This window comes from Ctenopharyngodon idella, chromosome 14 (assembly GCF_019924925.1).
Source record: "Ctenopharyngodon idella isolate HZGC_01 chromosome 14, HZGC01, whole genome shotgun sequence".
In the NCBI taxonomy this organism is placed as follows: domain Eukaryota; kingdom Metazoa; phylum Chordata; class Actinopteri; order Cypriniformes; family Xenocyprididae; genus Ctenopharyngodon; species Ctenopharyngodon idella.
The window spans coordinates 12,525,808-12,553,477 of record NC_067233.1 but is presented as its reverse complement, the minus strand read 5'-3'; the positions used below and the strand labels follow the sequence as shown (position 1 = coordinate 12,553,477).

Below are 27,670 nucleotides of genomic sequence, written 5' to 3'. Positions count from 1 at the left end.
GTTGTCTTTAACTACGCTGGATTTCTTGGCCACACAAGTTTCATCCTCATGTCCATCTGCTCCGTACCCCCCTGGCCCTTCCTGACTCATGACCCTCATCCAAACCTGCATTACTTTCTCTCGCAGTCATGAAAATCCACAAGTAACAAAGCCCAGGAGCAAAACACCCTCTAGGGTGCAGAAGGTAAAATGAAGCTAACCACATCGCATCCCCAGCTGTGCTCTAACTGGAACGTAACTAATAGTGAGGTGAGACAAAGTCCATCCCAGTGGAGGGCTCTGGGACTATAATGGGCTCATTGTAACAACTGCTACTGGGGTGCCTAGGTCTCCAAGTAAGCATTTCTTGCAACCCGCGCCAGATTCTTCTACCCGGGTGGGATAGAGCAGGGCTCAAAAATAAGGATGGCCCACTAGTCAGCGTCAGAGACTCTTGGGCTAGTTGACAGGATCATCACTTGTCCTTTCAGGCCTTTCACTGCCACTGAAAAGTTTACATTCAATGATCTTCATTTTTATGCCTTGTGAACTTAGATGTTTGGGTTTTCTCTGATTTATTTTACACTGTTGTTGCAAATTCTGCCATTGAACCCATTTCCCATCATTTTCCAAAAAAGTGCATTTATGAATTTATGGATATATTACATTGTATACATTTCCAGTTTGTTGCAAATTTTCATTTGTCGAAGGAAAAAAGTTATATAAAAAATACAAATAAAAAATATATTTAAAAAATAAAACAAATGTGTAAACATTGTTTACAAAAAAAAAAAAAAAAACTTAAAAATTGAAAAATACGTTGCTAAAATTAAAAATCAGTTCTTTCGTGTTGGGGTTAGTGAAAATGTGAGCAGAGCCAGAAGAAAAAGAAAAAAAAAACCTTATTGTTGAATCCCGTAGGGGTCGCGTAAATTGCAGATCACACACCGAGTACTAGAAAATTCATCCAATCAGCGGCATCCCATCAGCACCGATGCCGAGCTGAACCAGACCCTCATCCTCACAGCCTCTCTGTTTGACAGGGATTGGATTGGACTGTGTGGCAAGTGCTGCCAAAAAGTGAGCCTCGATTGGTAGGCAGTCGGTTTAATAGATGGCAGGATGAGATCCCTGCTGGCATGAAGCCCACAGCACCCACAGCAAGTCCGACTCTACAGTCAACTCCATTAACTCCCATTAAAATAGCTCAGCTCGCTTCACTAAAACTCGACATTCCTGATTCACGCTTACAGACAAAACTACACGCGTGTCCACCGAAATGCGTGCTGATTAAAAGAGCGTTCTGAACTCACAAAACACACCCACGCTTATACAAACACGATAATCTGTTGCACACATTATTTACTTTAGCAAATGTCAATTGCGTATTGCATTTTTTTTCTAGGACAGCTGGGGTTCGCTCACTCAAGGAAAGATTACGAATAGCCAAAACTCTGCAGCGGTGAAGGGGAAAAAAATCAGCTGTCTTCTGACAAGTACATTGTACCCGGCAGTTTTCTGTCCAGAATACAAAGAGACATTTATCACTGCAGCTGGGTAGAAAAGAGAGAGGGGGGTGTGAGTGAATGAGAGAGAGAAAAGAGAGAGGAGAAAAAGATACAAGGGAGAACTGGCTGCTCTGTCACTGCGGCAGTGCGAGAATTTCTCTTTTAACCCCCTTCCTATTAACGCAGCATGCATTTTAGTGAATAGAAGTCGTCCTCCATTCCCTTTCCATGCTATATTTCCCTGTTTTGTCTTTAATACACCCCATTATGGCATTGCATTTCTCCCATATTACGACTCATTCTGAATCGCAACACTAAAATGATGCCTCCTGCTCGTCTGAGGTAATTACAGCCATTACGAAAAGGTTAAAACCCTGGGCAGTTGCCCTTTCTGTATCCTGTCACTCTGATGTATATTCATTTGCCCTGGTGTAAACATGAAATGATCGGCTGAAATGCATACGCAGACGTACCATCAAAGCAATGACTGTGCTGTGGGGAACGACTGACCGGGTTCACAGGGATGCCTTCATCTTGTCACTGCTTTATCCTTCTGTCCTCAGTGCATCTTCACACACTCCATTGCAGATGATCTCAGTAGGTTAAAATTCACTTCAGTTTCTTCCTGCATAAAAATGACCTCAGTCAGGCAGATTATCAGCTATTGATGAAAGATTAAAGACAGGGACTGGTGAGTGAGATCAGTTATGGCCACAAACCCTGGGAGTATCCCCACTTTGCCCAAAGGCTTTATCTCTGTATAATGTCAGCTTCACAAAGCAGAAAACCTCAGCAAACCTTTTACGTGCAAATACTCTCCTTTCTTTCTCTCAAAGCGGTCAGCTCTCCCCAGAGCTTAAACAATCGTTTTCCTCAGAGGAAAAAAGACAGTGTGGCATGCATTCTGAGCGTGCCACTGCAACAGACTTTGTTTTCCTCTATGCCGCCCCTACGGTCTGTTTTCAAGGCTTCCAAAAAAAAGGAGATTGAACTCAATCACTTCATCCTCTGGGTAGCCAATTAACCTTCATGGTTTTAGGGCTCTTGCCCCCAACCCCTTAAAAAGGAGAATAAAAACTAATGGGGGAGGCTGGCTGTTAAGTTTAATGGGAGACAGGGAGGCCTCAAAATGGGTTTTTTAATGATGCTCCCCTGCTCTTGTGCACTATCCATTAAAGAGTAGGCTGGAATGGGCTGCTGCACTGCAAGACTGGAGATCAACACAATCAAATGGGCCAAACATCACAGCGGGGGCTCAGACCCTTTGTTAAAGGATAATATGCAATCTTGATCATCATTTCTGTCACATTAACATCACAAAATTTCAGCCTAATATGTCTCCATCCAAATCTGAGCTGTCACTTACACAATTGCGCATTGGTGATAGATGTCTAATTTAATCTTTGGCCTTTATGGGATCATTAGCTCCCATGTTGAGCTCCTCTCGTGGGCTTTGCTTCTGAGCCTCAAGCAAGACCGCTTCCCTGTTGTGAAATACAGTAAATCACAATTAAAAATATATGGACTTTTCATTATACAACAAACTTTTTATTAACTTTTCATTATACAACAAAATGTCAAAACAAGTGCCATTTATTGTAAAGAATACAAATAGCACAAGCACACCTTTCAATCAAAAATTTTCACAAAAAGTTTTTATGTTTCAAAAAAATGAACCAATAGATACGTTGTTCAGAATGAAGGCAAAAAGTCTTGGAGGCTTTCTGATTTAGTTTTACAGTAAAAAAAAATTAACTAACCAGGGGTTATTCTGCTTAAACACCTGTGTGAATTTCATATGAACTGACTTGAAGCTTGGGGTCAGTAAGATTTTTAATATTTTTGAAAGATGTATCTTATGCTCACCAAGACTGCATTATAAGTGTATTATTATAACTGTCAATTTAATGCATCCCTGCTGGATAAAAAATATTAATTTATTTAAAAAAAAAAAAATCATACTGACCCCAAACTTCTGAGCAGTAGCACACAGCCACGAAAAAAATAAAAATAATTCATTGAAAAGTAAATTTAGTTCTGCTAGCATCATTGCCGATGTCATATTTGCAGATGCCACTTGGATTAATATTCTTAAATGAAATTCATAACTTTTTAAGTGACTAAATTTCCTAATAGTTTCTGGGGCTACTTTATAGCATGCCAAACTCAAGCTGCCCACCCCTGGAGTCCAGTTCTGCCCCAGTTGAGCTGGAATTGTGAAAGAGCACATGAGGTGACTAGGGACTGTCAGTAAGGCTTCTTAAGACTAGTGGCTTTCTCTGTACTTGGTCTTATTCTTCTGTCATAGATAAGGGCATTTAATGTCACGGCCCTGCATGTGGCCAAGAGTGGGCACCAAGGAAATCCAATTAACTTCAGCCACAGCAACACTGCCCACATTGTGCCTTTCGCAATCCCACCCGCCACTCTGGCACAACCGGGTGCCTTCCATCGCCAATGACCCACTAACTTCCTTTGACTCAACTCGAGTCTGACATTAGTCTGTGCTGTTTTTCTTCTTGTTTGTGATCTCAGGGTTTTCACTGAGGAATACGCCCCACTGCTGAGTCTCTGCTCGGTGCATGACTCATGCTTTCTTTAAGGTAAGCTTTTGCAGCATATAGATGAGCAATCACATATGTCCCCTCCCTACCGTCTGGCTGCAATTCAAGGCAAGGTCTGCTGCCATTTCAGCTGCAGTGCTGCTCCGCTTGTCAATTTTACTCAGTATTACACCGCGTTTTGCAATGGTTGGCCAGAGCTGCTGTTTTGGGCATGTGGGGAGTGAAGACTATTGAAATAGTAATAAAAAGGGAGACTATAAGCGTCCATAGGGATGTGAAAACAAAACGGGGTGTGGCGTCCCTGGTGAGAGGCCAGACGGTTACCGACTTAGAGGTGGCACGGCTATACTGCACCTGGACTTCAATGCTGTATATCGGCAGTACAATAAGCATCAGGTGAGCCAGCAGGGCTCCTCCTCTTGGCTGCCGACTCTTGTCATACTGGGCTATGATGATATGATGGAAGGCAGGCAGTTCTTCCGTTACAGGTAGCACTTTCACAACCGACTTTATATGCGTACGAAAATCAACTCTGAAAAATAAAGACAAATAGAACGTTAACAAGCAGTCAAACAGTGTACAGTCTCCCTGCGTTATCTGAAAAGATAGAATGTGAAAGAAGGAGAGAGGCAGAAGGGGCAATATGGGAAATAATGAGGGAGTCGGTTAAAAGAAAGTAGGAGAAAGAGGCAGACGGGCACGAAGAAGAGAATGAGAGACAGAAGAAAAGAAAGACAAAAGAATGAAAGAAAGCGAATCAGATAGGCCAGCTTGAAAAAAAACCCCCAAAAATCAAGATGAAACAGAATATAAAACGCATAGCCAAGGCTGACACAGTGAACAGCGAACATGCCTGAATGAGAAGGCACACTGCATTAATTATGTAACACAGTCTATGCAAGCAGGCCGCTCACATGCGTCTCACAGGGAACGACAGTCTGGAGATATTAGTATTCGGCTTACGCAGTTGGGCCCAGCTGTTGAAGCGAAGAGACACTGATTTTAGGCACTCAGGTTGCATTGTGTCCGGGTACGTTTCTGTCAGTCTTAGCTTGACAGGAACAGGGCATCGGCTTTATTTCCACTGAATAAAAAATAACACAATAGGAGGAAAATGAAGCAATAGCATAGTTTATGGGAAAGGATGTTAAGTTTTTACTGAGTTCTGTTTTTGGATTTAAATAGCCACTTCTGCTTTGGTCAATCCATGAATCTTTTGGCTTTTGATTATGTTTAACATATATATTTATATACACTACCTTTTAAAAGTTCGAGGTCAGTAAGATTCATTTTAGTCCTTTATTCAGCGAAGATGCATTGAATTGATCAAAAGTGACAGTGAAGACGTTACAAAGGAATTCTATTTAAAGAAATGTTGTTCTTTTTAGTCATCAAAGAGTTTTAACAAAGAATATATCATGGTTTTCACAAAAAAAATATTAATACAAATAAACTCTTTAGCTTCCATAATAATAAGAATTTTTTTCTTGAGCACAATGATTTCTGAAGGATTATGTGACACTGAGGACTGAAGTAAGTCGCTTTGGAGAAAAGCATCTGCTAAATGACTACATGTAAATGTAATGTAAATGTGAAGTAATGAATTACATTTTAAATGGTATTCAAATAGATAACAGTTATTTTAAATTGTAATAATAAGAATAGTTTCCAAAATATTACTATTTTTTATGGTACTTTTGATTCAATGCAACCTTGGTCAGCACAAGAGACTTAAAAAAAAAAAATTTCAGACCTCAAACGTTTGAAAAGTAGTATAATATATATTGTAATGAATTATTCTTTTTATTTTTCTCAGCTCAAATGCAAGCAGTAATTGAATAAAGAACGAAGGTCAAGAAACACCGAATAAATATAAGGAAAACTGTACATTCATCCACCCACAAATCTATTTTTGCCACCCCTGCCCTGAAGCCAGTTACATTTTCCAGGCTGGATGCTTTATGAATAGCAAATAAAGCCCTAATAGGAGAATATCTCTTAGGCTTGCTTCAAGAAAAGAGGCTGGCCTGCAGATTTCAGAGGGGTTCACCGACTTCGGCAATGTGCTTCTCACAGATGATTTAATTTGCTGCAGCCAGTGAGTTTGCGTCCTCCGTTTCACTCCCCCCTCCCCACCCATCCAAACCCTCAACCCCCAAAGCCCAGCCCGTCCCCTCACAGATGTAATTTACTGTCTGCTTTGTCCCTCTCGCTCTTCTCAGACTCAAGGGTTTCTGAGTAAATTAGCTACATTGCTCGGTCAAGCTTAAACACAGAATACAGCATTTGTAACAGTATTTAAAGATGTCCTCCACAAACCAATCCTTTTGGAAAAGAAGAGCCCGCTCTTGCGACTGGCTGCCTTAGAGTGCGTGCCTTGGTGGCTGCCAGATCTATGAGTCAGGTTCATTTTGGGACCGCCATTATCAAGAAAACTCTGGGGTTGAGTACCACTATAATGGCCTTCTTTGTGCTTCTGTAATTTCCAAACCCAGAGACATAATATCCTGTTTTCTGTCAGATATTTCCCATGTTTTATATCAGTGGCCTCTAAGAGGTCACTTCACCCTATGTTAGCATGCTATCTACTTCTCAGGCCATGACACCATTCACTGGAGAGCTTTAAGTGTGCAGTGGCACGGCAACAGGGAGATGACATCGGTCTCTGGTCATCCTCAAGGGATTCTAACCCTTTAGCTCAGTTCAGCTTCTAATAGTGGCTATGAAGCTTTCTATACAATAAAGAGCAGAAAGACAGTAACTGCGTCCTTCATAATCAACCTTTTCATTTCAATGATTAAATTAAATAAGTTCAGATATACTGTCAACAATTATGACTAAACTATTCTTAAGATGCCTTTCCCACAAAATGGCTCCCAGTCATCACATGCTGATACTTTCAGCTTAGGATTTAGTCACGAAATTCAGTAGCTTGCAAACTGTGGGTAAGCAGAATTTTTTTTATTATCATTATTTGTGTTGGCAATGAGTGTGGGCAAGCAGAAAGGTCCAGGAAAAAAAAAAAAGAATAAAAATAAAACAATAAAATAGCAATACATTAATAATAATTTAATAACAAATGTAGAGAATTTGACATTGACATTATTGTTGCATTCTGCTTTCTAAAGAATGGTTTAAGATCACAAAAATAATTACAAATGATTTTATGGTTTCTTATTTATACAACTAAAAGTACTCTAATAGTGAATAGAAAATTACACACTGCCAGCTAATTAGACAGTATATATTTATATATTATTTTATTCTATTATATTTACAATCATTTATTTTTCACTGTATTAATGGGTGTTTATACATGAAAATATATAGCTATCTTCATATTTTACAAAGGGGGTCTCTTGAAAGCAGGTCATCATATATTAAAAACCTTTAAAATCCCTGACATAGTTAAAGGATTAGTTCACCTTAGAATTAAAATTTCCTTATAATTTACCTCACCCCCATGTCATCCAAGATGTTTATGTCTTTCTTTCTTCAGTTGAAAAGAAATGAAGGTTTTTGAGGAAAACATTCCAGGGTTTCTCCATATAGTGGACTTCAGTTTCCAACGGGTTGAAGGTCCAAATTGTGGTTTAAATGCAGCTTCAAATGGCTCTACACGATCCCAGCCAAGGAATAAGAGTCTTATCTAGTGAAACAATCAGCCAAAAAAAAAAAAAAAGTCACAAAAAAAGTTCCATGTTGGAAAAGTCACGTGACATAGGTGGAAGTACCAAGCAAGTGTTTACAAAGCGAACGTGCAAAAGCTAAGTCAATCGGCCTTAAAAAAAAAAAAAAAAAAGGTAAAACAGTGATGTTGGATGATTTTGAAGTCGGAGGAGAAAATGAGATGGAGTTTTTCCCCCTACGTAATGCGTGCCGAGCATTGCAGAGCTAGTGCAAGACGAGCATTTGTGGTTAAAAAGTATATACATTTTTTTTTTTAGAAAATGACCAATTGTTTCACTAGATAAGACCCTTATTCCTCAGCTGGGATTGTGTAGAGCACTTTGAAGCTGCATTGAAACTGCAATTTGGACCTTCAACCCATTGGTAGCCATTGAAGTCCACTATATGGAGAAAAATCCTGGAATGTTTTCCTCAAAACCATAATTTCTTTTCGACTGAAGAAAGAAAGACATAAACATCTTGGATGACATGGGGGTGAGTAAATAATCAGAAAAATTTTAATTCTGAAGTGAACTAATCCTTCAATAATAAATGTTAGCAAGCAATGGATCACAACAGAAGAATATAGCCTTATATAAACTGGATTTGTAAAAACAATTGTATCGTAATGCTATTGCAAACAAATAATTCTACTAAACAGTCCCTCGCCATAAAGTAAAGAAATATATTCTACCTGTGTGAGGCATATGCTCAGCTCATTACCAAAACATCAAGCAGTCCATTTGCTAGCCTCCACCCTCCTCTTCTCCAACATAAAGCAGCTCATTTTTGCTTCAAAGTGATTCATAATACAGCATCACTGTGTCATTTTCCCTCATGTACTTACACAGCTGTTAAGCAGATACTGTTTGTACCAATCTATGGCTACTCCATTGTTTGTCAGCACCAGTTTAGAAATTCATTCTTTAACTAGGACCAGCCACAGAGGGTCTGATGGGGCGGGAGGAGAGGCGGAGAGATATATTTTGGAGCTGTGCTACTAATTCACACAAAGGCTACAGTCAGAAAAGAACGATGCAGTGGTAAACCACAGATATAAGTTAAGCTGTCAGTATGGGTTTGAGATTAAAGAAGTGCAGATGGCTTCACTGAGGAGACTGGCTGTCAGACACACTTACCAGAGCGGGATAGACCAGACCCTGATTTACTTCCTGATAAATTGACTGGTACTAATGTTAAGACACAGACGCAGGCACAGGGAACCCTTGATTTGCCATCCGTGTGACAGTCCTTAACAAGGCTAAGCAGCAAGTATTAGATCCTCAATAATTAATATACGAACCAAAGAAAGACAGAGGATGTCAAGGTCACTTTCCTGAAGGAGTCACAGAAATTGAGGGGAGAAGACAGAGGAAAGCAGATGTACAGGTGTAATACCGAAACAGACTAATTTTCCAAATGGTGTGAAAGAGGGAAGGAGAAAAAAGAGAAAGACAGGGAGCGAGCAGATGGAGTGAGAATGCTAGAGAGCTGCTCTAGATGGCAAGGTCTCTGCACCGAGTGCCGTCTTCGTGGCTCAGTGACGCATCCTCCTCCACTGTTTGTAAAAACAAGACCATCACACTCCATCTTGTGGTCCCGCAGGGCTGAGGGCTCGCGGCTGATTTATGGTGCACAGACTGAATTGCCTGGCTGGGATGACAGCAGCACTTGGACTCTCCCTCGTGGGAAGCCCCCAGCGTCTGCCTGGCTTGTCGTAGCCTGTGCATGGCAGCTTGCGATAGTGTTAGAGTGGAGACAAGGTTCCCAACATGACCCTCATCCTGGACGGACGCGCTGCAAAGTCACCCAGGACCTCCTGGCCACTTCCTGTGCCTCCAACGAATGACGTGAATGAGATTAACAATATTTGCTTTATTTATTTAAGTCTCTCATATAGCCAAATTAACATGGCACACGGTTTAATGTGCCACCTACTGCAAAGTGTTGGCAGAAAGCAGAAAGGTCCAGCGATAATAAATATCAACAAAATAAATAATAGGGAGATAATAAATAAAAGTAAAATAACAAAATTCAATAATAATAATAACAATGTACAAAATTTGACATTATTACTGTTCCATTCTGCTTTCTAAAGACTGGCAGGAAATCATTAATAATATCTTATAATATTTATATAAAATATATATAAAATAATATTTAATGTATCATTAAATAATAAAAAAAATAAAAAAATGTTATTATTTATTATTATTAAATAATAAATAATAAATAATGTGCTACCTATTTTCTTTCAAGCCATTGCCAAGTGCTTGTTCCACAAAAAGGTTCAGAGGTAATACATACAAAATAAATAAGAATAAATGATAAATAAAAAAAACATATGTATTATTATTATTAGTAGTAGTAGTAGTAGTAGTAGTAGCCTATTAAATAATAATAATAAATAAGATACAAAATTTGACATTACTGTTTCATTTAGCTTTCTAAACACTGGTGGGAAATCACGAAATTAAACAGAAATGCACTATTTATTATTATAAGAATAATAAAAAAATATATAATAGTGAAAAAGTGAGCACCACAACAGACGTCTGCTCTCTCACTCAGTACATTATTTCTCACAGGAGTCGGCTGCAGCTGAATTGTTTCATCAGTCTACACTGAACAACAATAGAGAGAGAGACTAACAAGAAGAAAAATATGCTTTTGGAGGCAGAATGCGTCTAAATATGATTTATACGATCTTTATGCTCAAAACCGCATCAAAACACGCTCAGGTTTAATATAGTTAATCTTTAAAACGATGCATCATGTAGCTCAAAATGGTTTGATTTATTAGGAACGTCTTGCTTGTTTCTTTGGCTGTTTCACCTTGTTCCTCAAAGAAATGACATTCTTTCCCCAAGCCCGTAAATCCAAAGTGACTGAATAGTGTCACAGTGAAAACTGCAGGGCCCCGTGGTTGCAATTACTTCCACAGTCGCAGAGTATGTTTGAGAGCGAGTGAGTATGCCCACTTTACCTCATATACTCTCTGAGCCCGGGTCTATTTAAACAGGTACATTAGTTGCATTTTCTCCATCCCTCTCTCTCATTACATCAACAATGCATACCTCCAGCGCTCGTGCCCGAATTTTTGGAGAGAAAAGAAAGTGCGTTTTCCAAGAAGGAGCATAATAGCTTCCAAACAAGATAAAAGTCTGGCAGTGACACAAAAGATGTTCATTTTTTCCAAATTAAAAGCCAATGTGAAACTCAGCCCACCCACAAATTTAGCTCATTTAGCCATGTTTATGACAACAGACATTTTTAATGGATAAAAATCCCTCTTTAGGTTGCAGCGTTGTGCAAAATTTTGATATCAGGAAGTTGAATTAGAGTGTCAGGAAGAGGAATTTACAGATTTATTACAGTTCAAATATCTATCTATCTATCTATCTATCTATCTATCTATCTAGCATCTATCATCTATCATCTATCCATCTATCCATCCATCCATGGTTCATTCTAAACTCATTAGAGGACAGACCTGATTGGTCCGAGTTCCTCTCTCGTGAAGTAAACTGATGTTGTTCTACTACAAGCTGACAGCCATGGTGGGTTATTATCAAGTGAGCCTTTGCATTACAAGTGGCACTATTTATTATTCTTCAGCCTTGCAGAATGCAGATCGCAGTAAACATATTTAAAACATTCCCGAACACCTTGTGCATTCTTTCATCGTCTCAGTGCAAAAAATAAATCCCAATATTTCCAATACTCAGCACTGCTGTGGGACTTTCATCCCCGTGACATTTTTTTATAAACTGTGTGCTTTACTTTACTTTACAAATGTGGAAGAGTGAGAAAACATAGACGCTTCCGTCTCTAGCCAGAGCCAAGACCATAATTAGTAGGCTTTAAATCCTAGACAGCAAATGTTCCTTCTGACATAGTGCTCCGGACTGTATTTTAAGTCTTTTCCCGGATCTGATTGGCAAGTGTATTTTCCTGATGACTTTCAATAGACATTCTCTGTAGGAGGGCTGTCTGCCTTTCACTGCTCTCTTCTGCAAAACTCAAAGATCAGCTGCATTGAAGCTTTAATTGCTTCATTTGTTGGCATTATATTTATATCTCTCGTATTGCAAAAAAAGATAGGAAGAGATTCTTGTTTTGTCACGGGTCGACAGGCTGTCATGTCTTACTGCAATTTGTTATGTGGTTAGCACAGATCTTTGAGAGAAACATCTGTGAGTTTTGTGGATAAACCACTGACAGGATGCAAGAGAGCTGTTAATGGCGTTCTGCATTCACAGCAATGTAATTTACAAGAGAATCGCTCCGCGGGAGTCCCCTTAAAGGACAGAGGCTGAAAAAGACGACAACATTCAATGTATGTGTGTGTCCCTCCCGTCATAAGGAAGGGGAATTGGAAAATTCACTCTATTTTTGTGTGTTGCCCATTCAAGAGGTGAAAATGATTTGAATCTTGTTAAAGTGCCTCCTATTGATCCACAGGATGCAGATAAATCCATGCTTCTGTAGAAAAGCCGATTCTTATGAAATGAAAGGAGGAATTCTGGGTAGGCAGATTGCACCATGGCAGGTGTGGTGTCCTCGGCAGTTGCTCGCTGTATATGTGGATAATGGTGAGACTCACCCTTGTTGCTATGGTGATAACATTGACTTTTGGTGATGAAAAGCACTTTCAAGATGTGGACTTGTGTGCGTGTTCACAGGGCTTGGTAATTATGGGCTAAATTTGAGCCACTTGAGATACCGTAGTCAATCCGGAGCTTTACTTTTCAATTTATTTTTTACTTTTTCAATTTAATTTCTCCATTCTCCCTGCTGCTCTTCCGAGTTTTAGTATGAGGAAGTATCCATGTGAGTGACGGTCTGGGTGTGAATGTTGCCGTCCATATATTTGGGTGAAATCTCTCTTATGGACACAGATACACAAACACACAGGAGCTCTCATCTTCTCACATGTGCCGCAGGAGATGTGAAGTGTCTCCAGACTTCAGTTAGTAATCTGTCAATCTCATTAGAACACATTTTAAGGGTGACAGTTTTGGCAGTGGAGATCTTGGAAAGCAACGCTTCAATCTTTAAATATTGATTCAGGCCCCAAAGCTGTGTTGTCCCTCAGAGTCCTGAAAGAGCAGGAAAAGCAGATAATTAGTGATTTTAATTGGATGATCTGTCAAGCTCGGAGTGCCAGATGTAAATGTGTGAATCCTTCCCACAATCTCTCACTGTCACTGAGGGCTACAAGTACGTAGCAAGGTCTCAACCTTTGGGCTGATTTACCAATAGGGAAGCTGACCAAATGTGTCAACAAACATCTGTGCGGCAGATTATCTGTCTATTTTGGGTGATAGCATGTGAACTTGTCATGCAGTGAATCATTTGGTGACAATCAACAATAACAGGTGTTCTCTGGCATTAAAATTACTGCAAACACTATATCAGTATTCATCAAAGTGACTTTGGAACGTCACACTTTAGGAATACACATATGTTGGTACTATGTCAGTTATTTGTTTTTACACGTATACACATACACATTTTTTTGTAAATTATAATGCTATTATATATTTTTTATGTATAAATGTGGTGCAATCAAGAATTCAGATGCCTAAATAAACTAGGTAATTTATTGGTTATCGGCGATCTAAAAATAATTTGTATTATTGCTATTGGCCAGAATTAATAGTGCATCCCTAATTATGCTCTTATTTATTATATGTTAGTGGTGCATGTGGAAACAGCAATCTGAGGAAGCGATTTTGTTATGCAAATGCCATTTGTGTATATTAGCAAACATTTAAGCAGAGAGAGTGCTCTTGTTGTGCTTGTCTATCCAGATGGCCAATAATGAAATATGTATGGAGTCAAAAGGACTCACGCAGAAAGCTGTTTTGGGCTGACTGCTAATAAAAAGAGAGCTGCCTTGATTATTACAGATGCATCTCTTTTAAATAAAAGGGAAGGGAAAGAGGCAGACAGCTCCTCAACTTGAGGAGAGAGAGAGCTTGGCTTTTTTTGTTGTTATAATGATACAAAAAACAGCTTGAAAGCTCTTCCCTCCAACACAACAAAGGACAGATCTGTAGTAATACTGGCTCAGACAAATCTTTTTTTTTTTTTTTTTAACTCCACAACAGCTTTAAAACATCATTACATATTTATAACTGCCAGCTAGATGACAGAGACAGAGCACAATGTTCAGCATTTAACAATGAGGCTACTTTGCCAGTGTCCCTCACTGTGAAATCTCTGATTGCACTGTCTAAACCCTCCTTTCATCAAGCTTGGCGACAGAGTGAAACAATTACTCACAAGATGGTGATCCACTTTTGATTTAACAATGCACCCTTTAATTGGTTTATTAAAAGGCTCTTGAAAGTTCTAGCATTAAAACTTGTTGAAGCAGTGGTGCCAGCTTACATTAAAATGGAGCGGAGCTCTTCAGCATGACGGAGTCTTTTTTCCCATTTCCAGCTCTGACATGTGCTGGAAAGATGAAAGCACCAAAACAAACTACATCTGAAATCCATGAAAGAAACCACAAATAAGCAGAAGCTGTGCAAACGGCACAGTTTAGACCAGGGGTTCTCAATATTTTTCATTTCAGGACCCACCTAGACAAGTATAATCTATCTCAAGATTTTCAAGTGAAGTATGGGGGAAAGTTCTGTTTACGTAAAATAATCCATCGTTCATGATAAGACATACCACTGTACAGTGCACATATTTTATTTTAAGATGATTAAACGTGCACGTATAATGTGCTGGTTCATGTTTGGAGCATTAGAGTAGATAAAATGTCAATAAAAACTTGAAACACGCTCGCTCTGGTCAGGATATGAACTGTGATCCGCGCTGCGAGTGTTAAGCCCGGAAAACACCAAGCCGACGCCGACGAACTAGTGGTGACGAAAGCAGATTGCGGGGTTGGCTCACGTCGGCAGCGTCTGGGTCCAAAGTTGCCCTGACACACCAAACCGACGCTCGACACCCGACGGCCAAATAGCACGTCCGTTCTGCGCCTGTGTAAGAAGAAATGCTTTTCTGTACCAGTAGGTGGCAGTAGCTGAACAGCCAATCCGGGCTTTAAACTCATCTCGATGTTCAGCGCAGAGAACTCTCTAATGCTTGTTCTGTGTGTTCATGTAAAATGCTTTTAACATGTTTATTATTTTCCTTATGTGTTGGGAGGTAGCCAAATGCATGGGGGGAACGCAAAGAACGCTCAACCATGTTTCTGAAAGACAACAGCGCTGAGTTGAACAGATGTCAGAGATGAATAAACAGACCTGAAACAGCCTTTTAATGACATATGAATTCTCCGGTGTAATCGAACAAGTTTCGTTAATAATGTGCACCGAGCCGCTGCTATATAACATGTAGCGATTCAAAAATCGTACTAAGCAATTTAGCTGCAGCCATGTGACTGCGTGCGACCCACAGTTTGAAAACCCCTTGTTTAGACAACAAAACTAACTCTCTCTCTCTCTCTCTCTCTCTCTCTCTCTCTCTCTCTCTCTCTCTCTCTCTCTCTCTCTCTCTCTCTCTCTCTCTCTCTCTCTCTCTCTCTGTGCAGATCAGTCAGAGGGTTTCCACTGCCAAGACGAATGTCGTATCCTGGGCCACTCGGATCGCTGCTGGATGCCCCGGGTGCCGATGCCAGCGAAAGTGAAGTCTCCTGAACACGGCCGCAACGTCATAGCTCTGTCCATCGAGGCCACAACCGTGGACGTACCGCATTATGAGGACTGTGGCACCACCAAAAGGACTTTTGCCACCTTTGGCAAAGACGGGCCAGACGAGGAGCGGGCTGAACAGAGGGGCAGGCGACAAACGGCAGAGCCGGCCGTCTGCAGCCCCAAGACCAACGGCACAGTTCGCGAGGCGGGAAACGGCCGAGAGGCAGTTAGCCCCATCACCTCCCCTGTGCACCTGAAGAGCCCCCAGTCCAAACCACCCTCCGCTTACAACACACTGAAATGCCGGGACGTAGAGCGCATAGCCAACCACAGCCTGCTCCGACAGCCGGAGGGGAAAGACAGTGAGCCGGCTATGCGGGAGATCAACACGCTCTTGCAGGACGGCCGTGAGAAGGAATCCCCCGGCAGCAAGCGGCTGAAGGACATCGTGCTTTAACCGACTCCCACGTGTACACAGAAAGCATACACTACTACGAGTGTGTGCCGACGTGTGCGTTTGTGTGTATATGTGTGCTTTTGTGAGCGTTGAGCCGAACGGGCCTGGGGATAGAAGGGGGAGACACATGTGCAGCACAATGTATTCTCCAGAGACCGAACAAACTAAGCTGAAAATGTATCTGCGAGCTCAGACTGTCATCGTGGCTTGGTAGTAACAACAATGCTTGTACGTTCGTCGCAATCGTCTATCTGCAGTGGACAGGCTGGTTACTGTATGCTGCGTGACACGCACCACCCTGCTCTCACGTCTTACCCTTAGAGGAAAAAGACCTTCCAGGGCACCGCCGGTGACACCTGAGTACAGTCATGCCTTGTAGACTCAAAAGAGACTTCTAACTTTCTTCTAATGCCTTCTTTGGTATGCAGTTTTTGCTTCAGCTGCCAAACCGCTCACTGTTCCCGAAGAGGACGTGGGTCTCTCTGACGCTACAGATTAGCGAGACTCTTCCCATCTGACGTAAGCCGTCCGATTGCGGGAGAGCGCACAGGAACGCTCCCACAGATTTCATTTCATTTCAGTGGCTTCTCACTGGTCTGATAAGACAACCCTTCTCTGTTTCCCTCAAGACATTCCAATGTCAGCAAACCATGAGGTCGCTACAGTGCTTATTTTTTATCACAGATGGAGCTAAGTGAAGTTGCGCTATCAGCTCAAGCTCACCGAAAAACTGGAATAGGGAGAGACCGATCCCCCAGACTTACCAGCCAGATATAAATATATATATATATATATACAGAAAAAAAAGAAGAAAAAAAAACCACATAAGACTTGTTGCTTTTGAAATCTCCTGTGCCCTTTCCTGATTGTAGCCAGTGGAGCGCAGTTTACTAGAACTTCGTGCTCTGGTCTTGTACTTTTTTGGATTTTGACTATGGGGCTAGGATAGAAGGGGTCGTCACTTACGTCTTGCTATGTGAAACTCTGTTTAGGGTTTACTACTATCATTTTTAATAATCTGTTGTTATGTGACAATCCCTTTAATGTTTTGTTGCGAAAGTAAAAAAAAAAAATAAACATTGGTGTTCAACTAAAGCTACAGTAGCGTTTGTACACAAACACAAAAAGGAAAAAAAAAACATATATGCCAAAATATATTTTATAAATAATTTAAAATGTATAATGAGAATATTTAATGCTGTGTAGTTATTTTATCAGTAAGTTATACTTGAAATTAACTGGCTTTTTTCTTTATTTGTCCCCTTTTTATTGACTATGTTAATCCCTTTTTTTTTTTTTTTTTACATTTTCAATTGATCTTGAATTTTTGTTCACTGTGTTACCCCTGGCAACTGTTGATTGCAGTCTACCTTGTTGTAAAAGAGTTTCTTATTGGTCAGTTCTTGTGCCATCAAGTTTCTGTGTGGGCAAAAAAAAAAAAGTGAAAAAGACAAAAAAAATATCAAAAAAAAAAAAATCAACACCAACAGTAGTGTGTCAGTACAATGAGCTTAGAGTGAGATAGCAAAAGAAACCAAAAAAATTGCGACAAACATTAAACTTTCAAGATAACAGGTTGTTGTTTAATCTTAATACTCAAGTAAGGGTAAGAGTAACACTACCATTTTGAGTCACTCAAAATGGTTCCACTCATTTCTGAAGTGTTTGAGAGGCGCCAAATGGTTCCATGTAAAGCAAACCCAGATGCTCTGAAACAGACTTGCTTTGCTATCTATCATCAAGTACAGCCCTCCATTTTTCCAGATCATTTAAGAATGCCGTACCAAGCCCAACCAAACAAGTTTGTTTTACTGCAGGAGAAAAAAAAACTGATTTGGTGGAATTGCAATAGCGGGGGATGGAGAGAAATTGCAAAATCAGTTTCTTTGCAATACTCATTTTATAATGTGGGAAGTACAAACAGCAGCAATGTGTGAAAAAGATATAGATCTAGTAGTTGAATGTTTTTGCTGGTCTCACCAAACAGCTTCTGGCAACATGAAAAACGGAATTATCACTGAATGTATACTGCAGCTTATTATTAAACTATTAAATGTTCTCCACTTTGTCTCCTTGTCTAAATTCATCAGTTCTGCATGTTTCCATCACACTCTTTTTAATTTGCCATCAAATGGCTCATAATGGAATAGATCCGTCTCGATTGGAGAGGAAGAGAGCGAGACGGCATTGTTGAAAAGTAATGAGCGCAACCCGAGTTCAGCATACAGCAATTATCCTTTCTTAAGCGATCTTTTGTCTTGCCATAATTCATTAAAATCTTTAATGTGATATGAATATCTACTGTTAATTTTCCTTGAAAGTAATATGCTAATGTGTGTGGCAATGGCGGCTGCTGTGATGACAATCAAATGAAAATTAGTTTTCGCTGAGGTCCAATCTGAATGCTTCCCTACAAAATCATTCTGCAACATAATTTTTACATATCCTGATTCTGACTAATTGCAAAAAACGACAGCAGAAAATACACCTAATGCTGCCAAATAAAGCAGCCGTTTGGGAATCATCCAACTGAGGAGTGTCAATTTCAAATGACTGGTCGTTCTAATTTGCTGAAGTGGATGATGCACACAACTGGCCAAGTACATCATTACTTGGATTCATACCCAGTGCAATGTGATGCTACTTATCTGTCTAAACAACATCTGACAAAAGACTGAAAATGACACAGAGAAAGGGGCGCATTGTTACAACTTTCAAGCAGGACCTGGACCACAAAATTCAAACACACACTGGACTGCCTATAGTGCCTGCACTGCACTATATTATGTTGTTTTAATGAATCAGGGTCACTAATAGGACACTACACTTAACCCAAGGCTTTAAAGTCAAGCATCTAATTTAAAAAGGCTTGTAGGCCTCATCATTAGTACTGCAAACAAACTCGGTGTAATGACCAACAAATGCGTCCTTTTTCCGACTCCTAAATCTGTTCCAATGGCAGCGCACACTGCTCTGAGCTACAAATGAATAATAAGACATGCCCAAATGAGCCTCGTCACCTCATGTTTAATTACTCTAGATTCCTGTTGGTCAGGGTGAATTCATCCCATTATAGAGAGATTTATCTCAAAGGTTACCGGGACACACATCCTATTAACGACCTATTAATGTTTCAATTATCATTTTGCCAAATGGTAGAAGAGGGAATCAGAGAACAATTTAAATGATTTATTCCAGACAGCGACATGCAAAGAAATAAAAGTGGGAGGAGGGGAAGGGGAATGGGGGGAGGGTGCCACTTTTTTCCACCAATACAAAACAGTTTGTACCTTATTTCTTTGAATAGGCCCCTCAATCAGTTCCAGCCATCTCCATTCTTGAACTGACCTCATTCTATCAAAAGGAGTGCAGCTGCTCCAGCAGTGGGGAAAGGGCTCATTGTGACCCACTGTTCATTCAGGCCAACCTCTGGGACCAGTTCTGTATCCCAAACAATAGCTGGAGGGCAAACTGAAATTTATGTAAAAAAAAAAAAAATATATATATATATATATATTTAAATTTACAAGACTAAAAGTTATTTTTCATTATTTATTAAGTGTAAAAAAGTATATCAAAACCAACTGCTTTGCTTAATAATTTAGACATACCCTACTGGGGTCAAAAAGCACTTGGAATGTCAGTACTGGGCTATAACCCAGTCACCCTGCTGTGCCCTTTGTGGGAGAGCATTTTGGGACAAGGCAATAAATCTCAGGGCCAATGTTCTTTCTTTATACTCTTAATTTGGATGCTAATTGTGGAACACATCATGGCATAGAGCTGCAAATAATGACTGGGCCACAGCAGGTGTACTAGCAGCACAGTAAAGGATGTCTTAAAGGAACATTACCCCAAAAATGAAAATTCTGTCATCATTTACCCTCATGTTATTCCAAATATAACATTCTTTTGTGAAATAAGAAGAGAATTTAAAAAAAAAAAATGTTGATCTTTTCCATGCATTGATAAAAAATAAATAAATAAAAACTTTTATTAAATTATTGGAAATGTTACTAGTTAGGTTAACATCATTGATTTAACCTTAATAAGGTTAGACCAACAAAACTAAATTTAACGGATGAATTCACTTTCAAATGAAAATTACCCCAAGCTTTACTCACCCTCATTCTAGGTGTATATGACTTTCTTCTTTCTGATGAACACAATCGGAGAAATATTAATAAATATCCTGACGCATCCAAGCTTTATAATGGCAGTAAGCGTTACCAAACGATTATGAGCTGAAGAAAGTGTCTCCATCCACATCCATCCATCATAAACATGTTCCACACGGCTCCGGGGGGTTAATAAAGGCCTTCTGAAGAGAAGCGATGCATCTGTGTAAAAAATGTTTTTTAAAAATCCATATTTAACAAGTTATGAAGTAAAATATCTAGCTTCCGCCAGACCGCCTTCCGTATTCAAGTAATGAAGAAAGTGTAAACTTGCGTCGCGTCAGTTACACTTTTTCCCGTAAGTTGAATAGGGAAGGCGTAGAACGTAGCGTAAGCTTTTTGAACTGCGAGAGTTTTACACTTTCTTCGTAAGTAGAATACAGAAAGCGGTCTTGTGGAAGCTAGATATCTTACTTCGTAACTTATTTCTCTGATTGTGCTCATCAGAAAGAAGAAAGTCACATATCTATCTTTGAAGCTCAGTCCCCAATTACTTGCATTGTATAGGCAAGAACAGCCTTGTGTGTTCCACCAAAGAAAAAACTCCTAGGGTTTAGAATGACATAAGAGTGAGTAAACAGTGACATAACTTTTTATTTTTAGGTGAACTACCCCTTTAAGAATGGCTGTAGAAGGACATACTATATTACATTCAATGGCTGGCTGTCTTTCTGCAACACTCTATGCTCCATAAAAACAAAGCCGCATTGTTTACCATCATCATTCTAGGATATTGTCATTTTATCAAGTGCATGTGGTATACTGATGTGCAACTGTGACTGGCTACCTTTCTGGTCTAGACACTAACGCCTTGTGCAGAAGACCAAGGAGGACATGTCAGGCAGATAATGGCCTCTCCTAAAGATCCACACCTTCAGGCAAGGCCATTATCCTCACCACAGGAGAGTAATCGGATCGACCTGAAGCCAGCACAGAGCCTACCTGCATGCAGCCATACAGCCCATCTGCATGAGGTGCAGGGATGCCTGGGGTGCACAGTAGGCTGGAGGAGGAATGCCTCTGTGCTGGAAGGTCAGTCTCATTTGAAAGTGAAGAACACTGGGAATTGTGGTATTAACAAAGAACTGAAAAGCCCATGTGTGATGTCAATGAGGATACAAATCAAAGGCCTAAAGAAGCAGAGGTGACCCTTTGTGTGATCAATTGTCTGACTCACAAATGTATGTACTGGCCTAGCCTTGCAGAGTGTCTCAATGAGGAAAGAACCTGCACCTGCACAAAGCGGGAACCTAAACTTAGCTGCAATATGGATCAGATTTCTTGGCTCTGAAGACTCTTCATGTTAAGTGCCTCCTATTCTCTTCCCTGTAGTCATCTTATAACTCTGACATTCTTCAAATGAAGGATCCGGGAGTGTGAATTGCAGGAAGTCAGAGTTCATTACAATAGAGAATAGGGTTATGGATTTACAAGTTGCAAAACAATGGGTTCAAAGAGTATGGAAGGAAGGAAAAGATGGTCTGCCAGGAGTTGTAGCCATATAATGTGGCCAATACTAATTCAGTCAATTGCGAAAATATAGCCAGGCTTGAAATCCAGTGCCAAAAATAGATCTACACACTGTATTGAGATGCTGCATTTATAACTTGTCTTACCACAGAAATTTGCAAAACAGTGTCTGAGGACCTCTGGAGGTCCATTGCAAATGGCCCACTGAAAATTCCTAAATTTTGTAAATAAAATACAAACATAAAAAAAAGAGAGCCATAGAGCCAAATAGAGCCAACTCAGCACAGCATACTTCTACTTTGGTCTAAAAAATTTTAATTAATAAACATTATGAAATACATAAACTAAATTAAACCAAAAATTAAACCAAAGATTTCACATTTCTGTAGGTGGTATCTATCAAACTTTCATACTTCAGGCTTTGGATTTTTTTCTTTTTCTTCTCAAACTTTCAAACAAGGCTTTGGCAAGTGAACATTCATTATAATTCATGATTATTCTACAAAGAGGAAATTTTGAGGTTTTTTTTAAGCCGTCTCACAAATTTTAAACAAAACCAAAGCTAACACTACAGGGCTGGATTCAACTACTACAATAAAGACATTCTTCAGAGTACCAGGCAAACCAATTATAGGTATAGAGCCGAAGCCAGGGCACACATCGGGGGGCATGTATATTTCTAGGGGGTGTCAGCGACTGCCGAAATCGCAACAGAGACTCATTGGAAAAACGTACCTGTGTCAACATTTTTGCAAATCTTCAAATACATACCAATACGTACATATCACTGCAGTTTCCAGCAAAAATGAACACTAGATTACGGATTAATAAAGACTTGATTTCACGCGACTCCTTGCACAATAATGTTATGACCTCAAAACACTTTTTACCATAGTGCATGATTTGTAAACGAATATATTTTGGAGTTTGCATCACCTACCCAGCTCCAGATGTAACAAGCTTGCTCGGTAGCTCAGCTGGTACAGAATTGTACTTGCAATGCGAAAAGCTCAGCTACGAATCCCATGAAAGACGATTGAGTCACGGTAAAAGAGGTCAAAGACGAGTTCAAAAACAAGCTAAAATGCCATGGTTATGATTGCATATTCATGTCACATTTCCTTTTTTTAACACTATCGGGTAGGTTCAGGGTTTAGTGTAGGTGTACGTTATTAAACGTGAAAGAGCATTAAGCTTTTAGCGCAACTCACTGGACATTATCAATTCAGAACTGCGGTGATATGTACAGACTCCAGCGTAATAAAACGTTGCCATATTCACCTTCATCTGTTCCAAAAAAAAAACTAAACACGCTTTTAGTGCCACTCACTGGACATTTCACTTTGAAACTGTTGCGAAACGTGTACGATGCAACGTATTTTGCGTTTGGCAAAAATTTTGACACAGGTACGCTTTTCTAATGAGCCTGGGCTGCGAAATCATGTTCAGCCGGGGAGATGGAGGGGGGGTTGGTGGGTTCATTTCATGAATTTGTAATCGCTTTTGAATGCATGCTCGCTTTTCGCTTTCACTTTTCTCAATTGGCGTCGGCCCTGAATAGGGATATGTACTTATTTGTAGCAATCCAAAGAAGTGAGAAGTTATTCTAGCGACGCTAAATGCTCAAGCACATCATTAAGAGAAGCATCACAGGAGAATTTGCACTTTGTTTATACACGAACAGGACCTGAGGTCGATCATTACCGTCAGTCACAAGGTTGATTAGCCTTTCCATTTCTCACCCACCATTACAAATCTGACAAACACTGCCTCATCTGTATGTAGTCCCCACAATATAACCCTAATCAGCCCTGCAAATGAAAAATGACACAGTGTTTTGTGTTTACTGCAGGCTGCCCAGATTCATTGTGGCACCGGGGGGAAGCCACCACACAGTAATTGGGCTAAAGGCAGACAGATGATATCATAACCACGCCTGATTCCCTGATAGCCTTGACTGTCTGAGAAAAGTGGCCTTTAGAGAAGCCAGTCTTGAGCTGACGTACTCACTGTCTGACCTAAGCCACCCCTCTCAGTCCAGGGCATGTCGGACATGGGCCAAAGATCCAAGGAAACAGCTGTCAATGCCCCCTCTCGAGAGGACAAAAGAGCCGACAGAAAAGTTGAAAATTAAAGTCTGGCCGTTACAGTTTGCATTATCCACCACTCCAATCGGGGTCAAGGATCTCTCATGCTAACCCGGCAGAAGTACAGTATGGAGAGATTGATTAGTTGACCTAAGCTTTCTGCATGTCAGTGAAATTGTCTGGCAACATATGTCAGACGCTTGGTATAATCTGAAAGGAAGAGGAAAGAAAAGAAAGAATGAGAGGTGACTACATCCTCCCTGTAGCAAAAGACTAGATGGCAGATATGCCAGACTGCCTTATACACAGAAGAAGAATCACACACTAAAAGAACAAGAGCACCTGAGGCTTTTGTATTGACAAGGATCGAATGATCCTGTGAGGTCTCTCCATCTTCCCTGTTTGAATCAAAGCTCTTATGTTCATTTCTTTCTTGGCCAACAGCCTTTTATACAAACCCAAAAGTGACAATGGAGTTGGCTGAAAACTGATTTGGACTATTCTTCCAACATTACAGTAATTCGACAAGATGGATTGCACTCTCATGCAAGATCAGAAATGTGCAAGGGCTAGCTAAAAATCACTAGGCATGTCATTTAACTCGTCCCCATACATATAAGGCTGCTGTATGCTAACAGAGGGGAGAGATTTTGCTTTTATTTTTTAGCTGTTTCTTATTTCCCAAATATCCTATTATTTGTTCCATCTTGTACCCCTCAGACATTTTCAAAATTCTTTAGATCTCAAATCAAGTCTCTAATATAATATAATATAATATAATATAATATAATAATTACATTTTTCTATATATTTCAGGTTAGTCTTAGAAACCCTGTTGCAAGTCTATTTATCCCATTTATTCTTAAAAATGTGTTATCTTGGGAGATTTCTTTGCTTATATTTAACCAAAATAAAAGTATTTCAATCAAACGATTAGTTTATCATCTTTACAACAATTTACTTGTAAAATTAAAAAAAAAAAATACTTAGGAGTTGTCATGGGGAGGGACCATTCACCTCAAAAATGCGATGCATTAAGCGTATACTCGCCAGCACCAAGTTCATTGTCAGCTTCAATTTTAAATGTGTTCAGATTACCATTCTTCCTCCTTTGTGCAAATGAGTCATTACAGTCGTGATGACTTGTATTAATAGCTTTTTATTCCAGGTCTTATTTTAGGCAAGGTTTATTATACATCTGTGTGCCATAGTACTGGTAACAAAGCCAACATAATTCACACTGCTTGGTCATGGTTCTCATTAATTATCATGTTCATTACAAGGGGACTGGGGTCTTGAGCTGGCCCAAGGTTAGAACGAGCCTGGGGTGTACGTGATACAATACGGAGGTGAACAGCACTGGGTTGGGGAGATTTGGATGGCAGGCAAGGTTTTTTGGCAGGGTGTTGGACCATGTGTTAATGGCTGAACCCCAGGGATAGCTTATGTAAGGAATGATTAGTATTCACTCATTCTGAGACTAGATCAAAGCAACATCATCAAACCTGCATCTAAAAATCTACACTTATTTTGCATTGCAACACTGCAAGCTCGCTTTGATTAAATAAACAATAGGCATAACAGATTATTCATACAAATTAAGCTGTCATGTTTATGTTCCTAAATTATGGTGTCATATAAAACCTTGCCATTCCATATGAAAGCAGGAGATCAATCAAGTTTCAAGAAGACCAATCAAATTTGAAGTTATCCTGTTGCTACGCTAACAATGTGATTCTCTAATTAGCATAAACAAATAAATAAAACAAATGCTGGGTAGTCAACTTTAGTTCAACTGAAATATGTTCACAAAGAATATTTTTTCACAAAATAAATATTTTTATGTAACTCATTGCAATGCATTTTGGGGCAGCCTAATTTAAAGGATAAAAAGAGACATCTTATGAATACTTCACATTGCTGAATGAAATATAAGAATATTTATAATTAACATTTCTCTCAACCTGTCCACCATCTTGAATGTATTTTTAATGGAGCTCATTGCATTGCACTCAGGAATTGCATAATTCACAAAGTATAAATGTTTACCAAAACAACACTTGTTGGGGTCCCCTTGAAACATTTCTGTTGTGTATTTGGGTGCATTGTGAGTATTTGAAGCATGTTTCTGTATTTGATTGCATTGTGAGTATTTGCAGCAGATGTGTTGTCAAACTGATGAAGATGATTTCTTAATTTGCTGGTGTTTTTTTCTATTTGCATGTGTTTTCTTCAGTTTCAGTGCGTTGACCTATGTGCTATTTGCAGCACGTTTCCGTATTTGGTTGTGTTGTGAGCATTTGTAGCGCGTTTCTGTATTTGGTTGTGTTTGAGTATTTGCAGCAGATTTGTTATCAAACTGATGAAGATGTTTTCTTAATTTGCTGGTGTTTTTTCTGATTGCATGTGTTTTCTTCAGTTGCAGTGTGTTGAGCATTGTGCTATTTGCAGTGCATTTCTGTATTTGGTTACATTGTCAGTATTTGCAGCATGTTTCTGTATTTGGTTACGTTGTGAGTATTTGCAGCGCGTTTCTATATTTGGTTCCATTGTGAGTATTTGCAACATGTCTCTGTATTTGGTTGCATTGTGAGCATTTGCAGAGTGTTTCTGTATGTGGTTGCATAGTAAGTATTTGCAGCAGATGTGTTGTCAAACTGATGAAAATGTTTTAATTTGCTGGTGGTTTTTCTATCTGCATGTGTTTTCTTCAGTTGCAGCGTGTTGAGCTCTCTCGGCCATCGTAGGAATGTGCCTATGATGCCTTCAAATGCAGTCTAAGTAGGCAGCTCACTAGGTCTTAGAACACAGATATTTTTTGCATTTATTCAATAAAACAGACAATGCTGTGAATGTTCTCTCCACACTACAATGACTTTTAAAGACCTCATAATGAGAGATCTCAAAGCACTCATCTGGTCATTTTGATAAAGATTACAATGGTTATGCATGATATAATGAAATAATGATTTTCTCCAAGGGTAATCATTGTGTAGAAGGCAAAAAATCACAACTTACTGTGCAATATTTCAGTATTTTAGAAAAATCTCCCTTTGGTGACCCTGTTACCCTGAAGAAAGTAAACTCCATGTGTTCTTCCTCAACATCTCACACCAGTGGAAAAAGCTTTCTGCTCTATGCAGCCAAAGTTTCTATCATAATTTTGAACTGTTGCAGATAAACCAGGACGCTCAAAGAGAGAAATCCATCTGTAGGAGAGCTGAATGAAGCTACAGGGATACAGAATATTTCGACACTGCCAAACAAACAGCTTCTATGATTTAAACAGTAAACAGATGAAACACTGGCATGCCCACTAAGATTTTTATGTTCTGTCCAGTTTGTTTTCTAATTAATTTTCTGGATCCATCCTAAAATGTGGGAATTTTTCCCCCTTTTAGCTGTGCCTAAGCTTTGTTTCACATCCAAAGAAAATGTTCAGTATCAATAGGAAGCAGTTTGCTTTGAAGCTTGACTCACATTGGCATGTTGATTTTGGATGAACTAAAACAAATGCAGATTATGTTGCTAAATAAAGTGATGTGACACCGCCATGTGCTGATCATGGCACAGCAAACAAACAAACAAACAAACAAACAAACAAACAAGTAAAGCTACATAGTGGGAAACTTTTGGCCAATTTGTAAAGACAAGAAACATTTAATTATATGGGAATGCGATGTTTGACATCTAATCTTTACCTACAAGACAGCTCACCAAACTCATTCATGTTACTGAGCAAAACGACTGAAAACAAAATCTAGAATGAAAGGAAATTTGTCATCTCATCTCAGATTCCATGTTTTCCCCATCCTCACAATATCCATGTCTCTCTGTCATAGAGGAGACTAAACAATATTATACATGAGTGCAAATCTATAGCAAGATTACTCAGATGTCTTTGACTCCTCTAGATTATGGCTTTTTAAATGAAATGGTCCCTGAATCACAAGCCCTTCATCACAAACTGAAACTTTCCACTCTCGGTGGCATCTAAACACCTTTCATGTGGATGTGGAGAACTCATTCACTAATCAACTCCCAATCAGACGTTCCTCAAGTGCGAAAACCAAGTATGCAATTAGAGGACACGAATTGTG

The 27,670-nt window shown here is 39.6% G+C and overlaps 1 protein-coding gene across 4 annotated transcripts in view; it reads left to right on the top strand.

The window, feature by feature from the left end:
* Positions 1-17,898, top strand: part of pcdh19 (protocadherin 19) — a 60,746-nt gene extending 42,848 nt beyond the window's left edge. For all 4 annotated transcript variants that reach the window (XM_051860047.1, XM_051860046.1, XM_051860045.1 and 1 more), the window contains exon 5: positions 15,276-17,898. In XM_051860047.1, coding sequence (XP_051716007.1) covers positions 15,276-15,835 — 560 coding nt within the window. In that variant the 3' untranslated portion in view covers positions 15,836-17,898. The remainder of the gene's footprint in view (positions 1-15,275) is intronic.
* Positions 17,899-27,670: the final 9,772 nt, after the last annotated feature.